General features: G+C 38.4%; 1 protein-coding gene across 1 annotated transcript; it reads left to right on the top strand.

The window, feature by feature from the left end:
* The first annotated feature begins 796 nt into the window (after positions 1–796).
* LOC108570259 (laccase-4-like) lies at positions 797–12,544 on the top strand. The gene is made up of 9 exons (XM_017932091.1): positions 797–977; positions 1,437–1,536; positions 2,569–2,689; positions 5,408–5,618; positions 6,148–6,543; positions 7,060–7,422; positions 9,194–9,475; positions 11,528–11,743; positions 12,393–12,544. The coding sequence occupies exons 1-9, from the start codon at positions 854–856 to the stop codon at positions 12,542–12,544; spliced, it is 1,965 nt and encodes a 654-aa protein (XP_017787580.1). The 5' UTR covers positions 797–853.
* Positions 12,545–12,972: the final 428 nt, after the last annotated feature.

Genomic DNA, 12,972 nt, shown 5'->3' with positions numbered 1-12,972 from the left:
ACACAGGAACGGGTCTCTGTGTTCCTCCACGAACAATGTTGCATTTTCTCGAAAATCCATCGTCCTTCTCCAATAATCCTTCCTTCGGAAAGTGTCTCAACTGAGCAAGTAAAAGAAGCTGAAACTTGGAGAATGTTGATAACTAAAAATACTGTTTCCAGTTTCCGAGTGTAAGCCGTGTTCAGGAGCCTAAGTTTCCCAACGTTTCGCAAGCTATCTTCGTCAGAAATCTGAGTCTCGTTAATAACCGAAGTCGTTAACCCTGGTCTAAAACAGAAAAAGAAAAATAAACGATTACACCAGAAATTATCGTAACAACTATGGGTCTAATCTTACATCACCAGTCTCGTCCTTTTGTTTCATACTAAAGAAGACGCCTAGAGGATCCGTCGAAATATTTCTCTCGTCCGATCTTCCTCTGGAAAAAAGAAAGAAAAGGCGACTTTTTGTCAATATTTACTCGGCCATTCGAGTCAAACAGCTGCGACTTTCATCTTCACCGAACGATTCTTCCTTTCGCTTCTTTTTTACCTCGGCGAGGTTCACTTTCACCCTGCTGACATCAGAATTTCGTGGCACGGCTATCGATTCACCGATCGTTCTCCAATAACGGCATAATCAACGAAGGAACTTCATTTACATAACGAAACATTGTTCTTTCGTCCATTTCCTCTCTCCCCCTTTTTTTTTTCACTCCCTTTTCATTTTTTCTTTTTCGAAATAGAAGGAACTCGAGTACGATTGTCAGAGGTCTAAGCAACTGAACGTTGCTTCTCAGACTTTTCTGAGTTAAATGATCGCGAGGAGAATGCAGTCACCTGCTGTTATCGTTGCATAACGTACCGGGTAGACGATGCGATCCACGAAGAACTCCGACTACATGATGATGTTGGCCACCTACGGGCTACGATTCCTCGTGGTCGTTTTCATGATCGCGGCTGCGGCCACGTTTTTGCACGTGAACAATTACAGGCCCAGTAAGTAAGTTCACGTCAATTTTCAGGGACGAAAAACGCTCCTTTTGGACGGGTTTGTTCCCTTCGCGAGGAACTTTTGTCGAGTGTATTTACCGTGCTTCGCGACGAAACAGCTCTGGATGATCGCGAAATTGTAGATTGTTTTATTTTTTGATAACAAATTTGTAATTCTGTTTCTTTTTTAAGAGAATTTTGGGGGATTTTGTTTCATCGAGAAATTTGTAGATAAGTGTGTCCCTATCTCAGCGAACTTTTCTAATAATTCTGGTCTCTTTTGGAAGAATTTTGGATTTATTTTTACCGATAATTTTAGGTAACTGTGTTTGCTGAATTTTGTATAATTACGTTTATTTTCAGAGTTATTTCAGCTCGATCGAGTTTCATGATTTGTGAATGGTTCGTTTCGTTGATTTCGCGTGTTTGTATTCATTTTCTTCGTTTCTTTTCTGTTATTTATAGAGCAAATATTCCTCTCCTGCGACAGACCATGCCACCACTTAGACTGGCCCATGATTTGCAGGTTGAAGCTCACTTTAGAAGTGTTCCAGTCACTTAGCAAGTAAGACAACTTTTTGCATTCATTGTTCGACTTTAACGTTCGCAACTGCTTCTAACAGAAATTGTTCCACGCGTTTCCTATCTTCCTTATCATTCACTTCTTCTGTATTAAGCTGTTCCTGCTATTTTCTCTTTGTGAAACCATTACAACCATCGCTTACCACAAAAACAACCTACTTTCTATCGAAATTAAACTAGCTCGGCTATTTTCCAAATAATGAAATAAAATTCTCAGCACTTTCAACGTGTCACACGTTAACCTATAACCTAATCGCTCATCAGAGGCACGTGCAATCGCATCAGGCATTAATCATTCCTCTCATCTTTCACTTCTAACGAAATCTCCTTAACCATTTAGAGAAAGGAACGTTATCTAATCCTTTCAAATTATATCAACGCAATCCCACGACGAGCGCCTTATTCATTTATTCAGGAACTAATCCAGCAATCAAAAAACTATATTCCACGTTCTCTTGCTTATTCTTTCATAAGGAATCACCTCAAGCACAATTAAAAAGATTCGAGGTGGTGTTAGTTATGTAGTTTACTCAATTGAACCAATAATTTTGCAGATTACAATTGAATAAGAAAATTCTATAATTTCGGTTCGCTATGAAAACGAACTATTCTCAAAATTGTTATTATCGTTATTATGTCGTCCATTTAACGCACACAAATTTTCATCAACAACTAGTTTTCGTTGCGTTGCAAGAAACGACTGAAAAATCGAGCGACACGTTCAAGCGAACAGCCTATGTACGAAATAAGGATAAGTAAATAGAAATAGAGAAAAAGGAACGTGCATAATGTCCGAGTACGCAAACCGTTCGGTCATATCAATTACGTAACGATGCTCGTGTTTAAACATTTCCATTGGAATCATCAACCGGGGTTGCCCGTTGCAGCAACCGTTATGCAATCTCTGAAATGCGGAAGGCTGTCGATCATGGCGTTCACGCTTCGCCTGTAATCCCTGCAATTTGTGTTTGTTGTTTTTCCTTTTTTTCTTCACTTTTATTTCTACTCTGCGTAGATCGTGTGGCGATTGCCCGCAAAATGAAACCGCTTGTTTGACCAAGCATTGCGTCTCGGCGGATGGACACAGACGTGGTATACTAACGGCGAATCGTCAACTGCCTGGACCAACCATTCAGGTATTCTTAGAATTTACGACGAGTACTCGAGGGTAATTGCGGATAACGAGTGAAGAATTCACTAATCGGTGGATTTTTTGACAAGGAAGTTTACTACATTTTTGAATGCAGTGGAGCGATGAGTTGAAGTTAGGTTTAGCTTGAGATTGTATCTACTCTGCGTAGATCGTGTGGCGATTGCCCGCAAAATGAAACCGCTTGTTTGACCAAGCATTGCGTCTCGGCGGATGGACACAGACGTGGTATACTAACGGCGAATCGTCAACTGCCTGGACCAACCATTCAGGTATTCTTAGAATTTACGACGAGTACTCGAGGGTAATTGCGGATAACGAGATTTTTTGACAAGGAAGTTTACTACATTTTTGAATGCAGTGGAGCGATGAGTTGAAGTTAGGTTTAGCTTGAGATTGTGGGGAGAATTAAAGTTTTATTGCAGATAAAAATTGAAGAATTCTCTCTACAGTAGATTTCTTGAAAAGGAAGTTGTAAATTTTGGTAATGCAATGGAGCGATGGATTAAGTTTAGGTCTGGCTTAATTGCAGATAAAAATAGAAGAATTTACTGTACAGTAGATTTCTTGAAAAGGAAGTTGTAAATTTTGTAATGCAATGGAGCGATGAATCAAGTTTAGGTTTAGCTTAATTGCAGATAAAAATAGAAGATTTCTCTGTACAGTGAATTTTTTGAAAGGGAAGTTGTAAATTTTGTAATGCAGTGAAGTGATGGATTAAGTTTAGGTCTGGTTTAATTGCAGATAAAAATAGAAGAATTCTCTGTACAGTGAATTTCTTGAAAAGGAAGTTGTAAATTTTGTAATGCAATGGAGCGATGAATCAAGTTTAGGTTTAGCTTAATTGCAGATAAAAATAGAAGATTTCTCTGTACAGTGAATTTTTTGAAAAGGAAGTTGTAAATTTTGTAATGCAGTGAAGTGATGGATTAAGTTTAGGTCTGGCTTAATTGCAGATAAAAATAGAAGAATTTACTGTACAGTGAATTTCTTGAAAAGGAAGTTGTAAATTTTGTAATGCAATGGAGCGATGAATCAAGTTTAGGTTTAGCTTAATTGCAGATAAAAATAGAAGATTTCTCTGTACAGTGAATTTTTTGAAAGGGAAGTTGTAAATTTTGTAATGCAGTGAAGTGATGGATTAAGTTTAGGTCTGGTTTAATTGCAGATAAAAATAGAAGAATTCTCTGTACAGTGAATTTCTTGAAAAGGAAGTTGTAAATTTTGTAATGCAATGAAGTGATGGATTAAGTTTAGGTTTGGCTTAATTGTAGATAAAGACTGAAGAATTCTCTGTGCAGTGAATTTTTTGAAAAGGAAGTTGTAAATTTTGTAATGCAATGGAGTGAAGGGTTAAGATTATGTTTAGCTTAACCCCTTCACGTATGATTTCTTTTCCTGACTGTGCATCTAAGCCTCAGCTATTCACCGTTTTAGTACAATATTAATTAAGAAATGCCAATGTATCATAGATTAATGAAATTTTGCAATCTTCAGTTCAATAAATGAAACGGGAAATTGGAATTGAAATGAACTTTTCTTACGGATATAATTGTTTTTATAAGGTCTTGACCAAAATCTGTGGCACGAGTCTAACTCGTTGTTACACGGCAAGGGGTTAATTGCAGATAAAAATTGAACAATTTTCTGTATAGAAGATTTGTTGAAAAGGAAGTTGTAAATTTTTTTAAGCAGTGTAACGAGTAGTTGATTTTGCTAGATTTTGTTTCTTGCAGAAATGCAGCAGGTTATACGACAGATAAACTGCTTTTGAAGTGAAAGGGATCGGTTCGCAATCCTTGAATGAATACTGCAAAGTTTGCAATATGCAAATCCAGATTGGCCTATATTCGCTTCCTGGTATACGGGATTACAGGCTATTGTCCACTACGATGTTTGTCCACTGCATTATCATTTATGCCACGTACTATGACTTCAAACGACTCCCTATTGAATCACGCAAGTCAATATCAATCGATACAGCGGCTTTCGCGTGATTTCGAATTGTCCCTGTGGTGTCCCATGTGTTCACCATTGTCACGTTCTATCTTTGACCTTTGTGTATCTGTTTCCACGATATAAACGGCGTTTTCCCGCGAGGGAAAAATTTATTTCATTTTCCTCCAACGAATGAAAATTTAGCAGTTAATTTCCTTCCAATAAAGGAAAATTTAGCATTTTCTCTCAATTACCTGAATTTTCATCTTCGAAACACGGTAATTTCTCTTTAATTTTATTTAACAAGATTTACACCTACCAAATTATTTTGTCCGATGCATAGAACTACTTTTCTCCATTCAACGCTCTTTACATACAAATTACAACCGCCAAGTAACACAACTCTAGATACACCTGCGTCGAATCACAAAATCAGGCAAATTGATCCAATTAATTCCACGTAATAGTACCAGCCTACGACGTCACCGAAACGTTACACAATCTATTACTTAACCGCCGTATAATGTATAAATTATTCATACCCTGGGAAACGCGAGTTTAGCACCAGTGCTCTAAAGGTTAAAACTGTAACAAGAACTTGCACTTTTCTCTGCGTGTAGTCTTCGGATGACGAGCTTTTACAAAGAAAGAACGAAGGGGGAAAAAACGACACACGCGGATGGAACGGGTTACGGATAACGAACAAGATGTGTTCGGAGCAATCGCATCGTTCACGTGCAGGTTTCCTTTCCTTCTTGTTTGCCAGGTTTGTGAGAACGACATCTTGGTTGTGGACGTGATTAATCGACTTCCGGGTAAAGCTGCCGCAGTGCACTGGCGTGGTCAATCGCAGATAGAATCGCCGTATATGGACGGCGCCCCTCTGGTCACACAGTGTCCGATACCGAGCTATACTACTTTCCAGTACAAGTTCCGCGCATCCGTCGCTGGAACTCATCTGTGGCACTCTCACGCCGGTAATCGAAAATTGTTGCGAATTTCTCGAATCACTTGTCAAGTTTCATTTTCAGTACATTTGGAATCGATGGCGCGGGGATCGATTGCAATTTCATTTTGATTAATTTGGCAAGCGAGAATTTAAGTGCAAGTTTTCAAGTTTACGCCAATGTAGAATTTAAGTTCTTACAAATTTGGAATCAATGCTGTGGGGATCAATAGTGAATTTAATTTTGACTAATTTGGTAATCAAAATTTAATTGCAAGTTTCCTAAAATTTTGACCTTTCTTGAAAATTCTCGATACTGAAATACAGTTCCAAAACAATTATTCATAAGTTCGAGAGAATTCCTGAAATTTCGCGACGACACTTACCAACCGCAAAAATTTCTAATTCGTCACATCTGAAATTACACCGCAATCATCTCACTTTCCCCCGCGTTAAACATTCATCGAACACTCAGAAAAGTGTGAATCACCCGATTGGAACGATAACCCAGAGAATTCCATCCTGCCGTAAAAATATCGATTTTCCATCCTAATTTCCAGGGGCTGACGTCAGCAACGGCGTGTTTGGAGCGTTGATCGTCAAGCAGGCAGACATACGAGATCCACATCGGCCCTTGTACGACATCGACGACCCGAATCACGTGGTTTTGCTCAGCCACTGGCAACATCTACCTGAAATCGCGCTCACCGAAGGCCACGTGAAACCGGCGATTCTTTTGGTGAACGGAAGGGGACGTCAATCAAACGGACCAAACGTCCCCTATACACGATTCACGGTGATTCCAGGACGTCGCCATAGGTTCCGCGTTGCGAATGCTGGCGGTGCTGGAACCTGTCCAATAACTATCTCTATCGACGCTCATCCTATTCTTCTGATTGCCCTGGATGGGCATCCAGTAGAACCACGGCAAGTTACATCGATTACTTTGGCCAAAGGTGAGTGTTGCTACATACACGGGACGGACGACGTAAAACAGGCCACCTAATTAGCTTCGCTAACTATGGTGGTTGCGAGACAAGCTTCGTACCCAATTTACACGGTTTTAAAACATGAATAAGGTGGAATTGTAGAGTTTGAGGTAATTTTAAGGTCACATGCGCGTTTAAATGCAAAAAAATGCAAAGTGACTTAGAAGAAGAAAAAAGAAAGGATTGGCATTTATACAACTTCTGAAACCATTGAAATTAGATAATCAAATTTTTGCGAGTCCAAGGTTATTTTAAATTCCAAAAAATGGCACTTGGAAGAAAAAAAAAAATGTTCTCCCATATCTCTTTGAGAAACTCGTCTCGTACCGCCATAGCTAGAGAAGAAACAACGTTCGCGTCGAAGTTTGGCAAATATTTACCAAACCATTAAATATCGCATACCTCGTGTCGCCTATAAACTCTAAGAACCGGCGAATAATTCGAAAGCTGGTGTTTGAAGCCGGATTGTTTCGATGACTTCAGGCGAGAGAGCAGATTTCATCCTCAAAGCGAACAAAGCAATCGCTTCCTACTGGATGAACTTACACACATCGAAGGAATGCGGAACAAAACCCATAAACGGCGCAGCGATTTTGAGATACAAAGGAAGTACGACGAAAGAACCGCAATCTGTGACGGAAACCACCGATCAACTGGAAGTCGAGGAATCGATGCGTCGACTAGCGATGACGACCAATCCCGCGGAGAAGTGCGGCAATCCTGAAAATCTGTGCGTGACGGAAATACAATCGTTGCGAAAAATGCCCACCGTTCTCAGAGCACCGAAAACCGACGTCACCATTCGTCTGCCTATTAATTACAAAATGCAAACGAACGACATCGTAGGTAAGCGATACGACGATCAATAGTGGACGAAATTTGCCGCCAATTTCTTTTGTGTGCTTGAAAATTAATATACGAGGCGTTTTACTTAAGTTTATCACCTGAAATATTTCTTCTATATTTGAAATTTGGCAAAAATGTTTTTTACAAAAGTTGCACATTTCGTTTCTTTATGTAAATTGTGTTCCGCCTAACTTTGTCATCTGAAATATTTCCGCTGTATTTGAAATTTGGTAGAAATTTATCCTACGAAAGTTTGCACAAAGTAAACTTCCTTGTTTTTAAATGTTTAATGACAAATTCAACGATCTGAAAATTTTTGGAAAATTAAGTTTCTGCACAGTTTTATAATTTTACCACTGAAATGACAATATTTTCTCCACGTTTTCTCTACGATACAACACACCGATTCGGAAGATCTGTTTATAACGAGCAGCACTTTCTTAAATCCCCAATTCAATTTAAAAAAAAAAACAATTGGGAAAAAGATTAAGGACAAAGTGACCGTAAAATCTACAAAAGAATATACCTGGAACGCAAAATAAATATAAAAAGATCGAGGGAACGATAGCGAAGATATCCGGTGACGTTCGTATCTGCCCGTTCTTGCGTCACGTCTCAACGACATTTACGTCTCTTGGAAATTACAAGTCACGTGAACACGCGGTCAACTTCCCTCCGGTGTTTTCCCCGCTGTCTCGTCGAACGTGTGTCTCTAATAATTATTGCTTCAACGACCGATAAACCGAGAAAAGCGAGAGTGACCGCGACAGTGAAATAAGATGGACAAGGTCAGACGCGAAGACCGGTCGTTAAGTAGATGTGGAAGTTGGAAGACGGCGTGTTTCGCGATTGACAGCTCTCGTTTCTTCTCGATACACGTCTAGCCTTACCTATCATCGACTGTCCGTCCTGTTCGTAGCAAATTAGTCTATCGCGGTTTTCTTTTTCGACGAAAACGATCGGTCGAGATTCTGCAACGCGATTCGTTTACGATAAAAAGAAGGAAACGATGAAATTACGGGTTCGAAAGAAGGAAGGAAGGAACAACGCTGCTTTCTTAATTTGAATTGCATAGTAGGCGCATGAAATTAGTGTTAAAGATTATTTTACATTAATTCGCAAAGTGGTTTCCCCCTTTTCTGGTAAATTAAATTATTATTATTAAATTCTTTAATTAATTGTAAGATTCGTAAAACACAGTATTTCGTGGGTAAAAGTTTAGAAAATATTGTAGTACTATTCGACTTTATTCGACAGTTCGGTGACGTTCGGTGCGTGAAGACCACTAGACAAAAATTTGCTGTTTCGACGGAAAAGGTTTCTAGGTATATGTTCGGTAAGTACGAGAGTAGGGGTTGGTCTCAGAGGTCAATGTAGGGAGAGGCGGTGAGGTCTAGGTTCGGCGATGAGTAAAGGATGATGTGGAGGTCTAGGTTTCGGGGTGACTAACGTTAGGATGATGCGGATTTGTTTACAGTTAAGGAAAGGAGGCAGGATGACTAAAAACTAATGAAAGATAGGAGAGAGGTATACGACATAAAAAAGAAATGAAAAGCTAAGGAAGATATAATAAAACGTGAAACGTGAAGGATAAATTGAACACGAAGTTCGATAATTGAACGAAAGAAGAATTCCAAACACACAGAGTAAATACAAACGTAAAAAATTCAAGTATTAAATAATACTTTTGAAGGGACAAAAGAGCAACGTAAAGAATATCGAGGAATTTTCTGTTCAACGGTTGAAAAGTGTATTTTACTTTTCTGTTAAGGAAACAGCGGAGCAGAGATGAGAATTCTGAACGTGAACAACGTGACGTTCACGTATCCGTCGTCGCCGCTGTTGACTCAGGGCACCGACGTTACCGAGGAAACTCTCTGCTCTTCCACCTCCGACGACAACGACGACGCTCGTAACGAGAACAACGAAACTGCGTCGTTGTCGTCGCGACGCTGCCGTCGCGGTGACGGTCTCGCTTCGGACACGTGTGAGTGTGTTCACGTGAGATATGTACCGCTCGGGGCGACCGTCGAGATCATCCTCCTCGATCAAGGTATGAAATTTTAACTCTATCTCTGGTAGAACAGAGCGAACGAGCGAGAACGAGGGAGAAAGGTGTCCTTCTCTCTTTAGATTTTGTTTCGGGATATTGCGGAGAATGTAGAAAACGGGTTTGCTTAATTCTAGTTACAGTGCGACAGAAAATTTTCGAGAAGTATGAAATTTTGATTCCTTTTTTCAATGAAAGAGAGTGAAAGAAAAGAAAATGGCAAATTTTAATTAAAATTTTGGAAATTTTGGTAAAGCATGAAACTTAAATTTGTTTTCAATGAAAGAGAGTGAGCTCCTTTCTTGTTTAAATTTCATTTCGAAATATCGCAGAAATTAAAGAAAATGGATCTACCTAATTTCAGTCACAGTGTCGTCAAAAATATTTAAAAGTACTCTAACCCTTTTCCATTTTATTCCTCGAGTAATTCCTCAGAAACTTATCGAACGACGTTAAAACAATCTCTAAAATTAAAAGAAAACAACTCTCTTTTTATTAACATTGAATCCTCTAAAAAAAGGACCAAAAAAGTGAAGAACTAGAGTAACCATTCTGTTTTTCTATCATTTCACACAGTGTATTCTAAACTACTTTTCCCTTCTGTCTCTAAAATTTCGTTACACGTTATGTCGCAACAAACCACGGTAAAAAAATCGGTCCAACGTGACCTAAATTAGAGAAGAATATTCGTCCACGTTGTAAAGCACGATCGTGATTGGTAGATCGACATCTTACCGCCATGTTCCTCAAGATACCTCATATGTGTGCTCTCGCAGGGCTTCGTTCGTGATGGAACGAAACTGGAAATTAGATTTCCAATTACCACCACGGTAAACATACGAGGCGAGAGCTCTGCAACGAACGTTTCCAGTCTCTCTTCTCTGACACCGCTGAATACCGCATGATTAACGATTACCGAAAACTTCATTAACATATATTGTTATCGACGAAATTCGTTAATTATTTTCCTTCGCGATCTAATCGACAGTCAATTCTTCGCATTTCTTTTTCTTCAAATTATGTAAAAAGACAGTTGAAAGCTGTCATTTTAATTTAATTAACTCCTCATCTCGAAATATTATCAATTATAATTCCAAGATTTTGCTTATCATCACTTTCACCACTTTCACGTTTCGAATTTAATTACCAGTCGAATCCAAGAGCAACGTCAAATTTAATATTAATCGTCTAATAAAATAAGCAGAGAGTTAGGATTTAGCTGAGAAGAATAAAGTTCATTTTTCAACTGCAAATTTTCGACGAAATTATTTTTTATTCAATTTGGTTCTAATGTTCTAATTTGTATTAAAAGTATCGCGTCAGTGTAGAATTGTGTGCTATAGAAGTGGAATTAACTTGTAATTTTAAATTTTAAATTACTTATGAAAGTGCCAGACAGAAGAACTTAAAAAAAGTTCAAAAACGGCACAGTTGGTAATTGTCTCAGAGGAATCCGATGAGACGAGTATGGAAATTGTACACCGAAGCGTAGCCTTCAGTTAACAACCTTGATCTATATTTCCGTTAGTTGCAGATGCTGGAAATATTGATCGCGACATTGCTCCGTCCCCAGGAATTGTTTCTAACCAAGAAACGGAAACGCGGTTTCCTCCATTAATAACTGTCCTCTTTGTTAACGAATTTCCCTGTCGCATTGTCCACGTTGATTGTCTACTCGGTACATTCTTCGAGTCTTTCGAGAAATTCTGTCGAAAATTCCGTGGAACGACGCGAAGCTTTGGAAATTATGCTCAAAGATTTTTCAATTTGTACCATCCGAACGGAGTTGAAAAAATTGCAGAAATTTCGAAGGCTGCGGAAGAATTATTCTTTGAACGAATAGACGTGCTAAGGTTCGACACGTGCCTCGAGATTATGAAAAGAACGTGACTTATCGCCATTCTTGCACATTGATTTACGTCTACGATCCTCTGGGAAGAGAAAATAATTTTTCAGAGAGAAATTAGAAATCTTACTTCGTGTTATGTTGGTTGTAGAAATGTTTTCTTCTTTTTGGCAAAAATATTTTTGTCAACTTTTTTATTTTTTCGCAAGGTGGCTTCGACGATTTGGTGTACCATTTGCACGGATACAGTTTCTACGTGGTGGGAGCAAGGAAATTTGGACGAAGCTTGCCTCTGCAAGAACTGAAAGATCTGGACGAGAAGGGACAACTGTTTCCTCGGAATCTGGACTGCACCGTGGCCAAAGATACTGTGGTTGTACCGAAATTCGGCGCGGTTGCTCTCAGGTTTAAGGCGGATAATCCAGGTATTGATAAATTCTCGTTTTGAATTTCTTTCTCTCGTGAAAAATTCTTGCTTTATTGAGAAATTATTTTTCAAAAAGTAATAAGAAAATGTTGCAAAAGATATTAAAATATTGCGAATTAATTTTATATTTTTCAAAAGTAACAACTGCAAGTAAATCGTAAACCTTGAAAATTTCAATTAAAACCTACATTCAGCGTGCAAAAATTGTTCCACACGCTCGTGCAAATGAAATTTCATTTTTATTGCAGAGTAAATAATAAAATTCTCTGGATTTACAGGGTTACATATCAAACCCTACGCAAACCGATTTTTATGAAACTCATGTGAGAGACAGTTTACAGGAAAACGTTTAATTTACATATTCAAGTTTCCTCTTAATTTTTAAACGTTTTAAACATTTGACGTCACTCAGTAGGCTTGTGACCTTACGCAAGTATCATACTTTCCTTTTTATTGTCTTCCATTCCACCGTAATAAATTACGAAACCTAGAGCTCAGAGACTTTTGTTACACACTGAATACTAAAATGTACCAAAAAGTGTTTGCTCCATAATTTACTAAATTTTGACTTAGTAAAACTATTTTAATCGTGACCAAGTAATTTTGCGTAATAAATGTTTTACTAAATTGACAATGAAATTATTCAGGTTACTGGATGTTACGGGACGAGCATGCAGCTGAGTGGACGCGTGGTTTGGACGTTGTTCTCCAAGTTGGAGAGACGAGTGATATGGTACCTGCGCCACAGGACTTCCCCAAATGTGGATCCTTCGTAGGACCCGATTATTTTCTCATATAGACTGTTAATTCCCTTAAGATTCGTATAAATATATCGTGTATATAGTTGTAAATATAGATGCGTACAGACTGAAAGTATATATATATAACACATGTCTTTCCATTTTATTCTTTTCTCGATAAACAGAGAGTTACTTAAAAAAAAAAAAAAGTTTCTTTCTCGTTCGTTCGATTTTTCCTTTTTTTTAATTGAGAAATGTACAGATTCTGTATCTCTCTTTCTGTGCTTCCATTGAGTAATATTACCGAATAAATATTATTCCAAATTTCATACCGAGTTTCGTTATTCCGCCATTCGTAAAAACCAAGCAAACGTGAGTATTGAAAACATTTCCCTTATTTTCGTATCTTCGCCTACACTTACGATTAATCCTAGTTCCTCCTTTCCTTCTAATCGTTCCCAAAACTTATCCACCTACCTAAACTTTA

Source organism: Habropoda laboriosa, unplaced genomic scaffold, assembly GCF_001263275.1.
Source record: "Habropoda laboriosa isolate 0110345459 unplaced genomic scaffold, ASM126327v1 scaffold81, whole genome shotgun sequence".
In the NCBI taxonomy this organism is placed as follows: domain Eukaryota; kingdom Metazoa; phylum Arthropoda; class Insecta; order Hymenoptera; family Apidae; genus Habropoda; species Habropoda laboriosa.
This window is presented reverse-complemented; position numbering and strand designations above follow the sequence as displayed.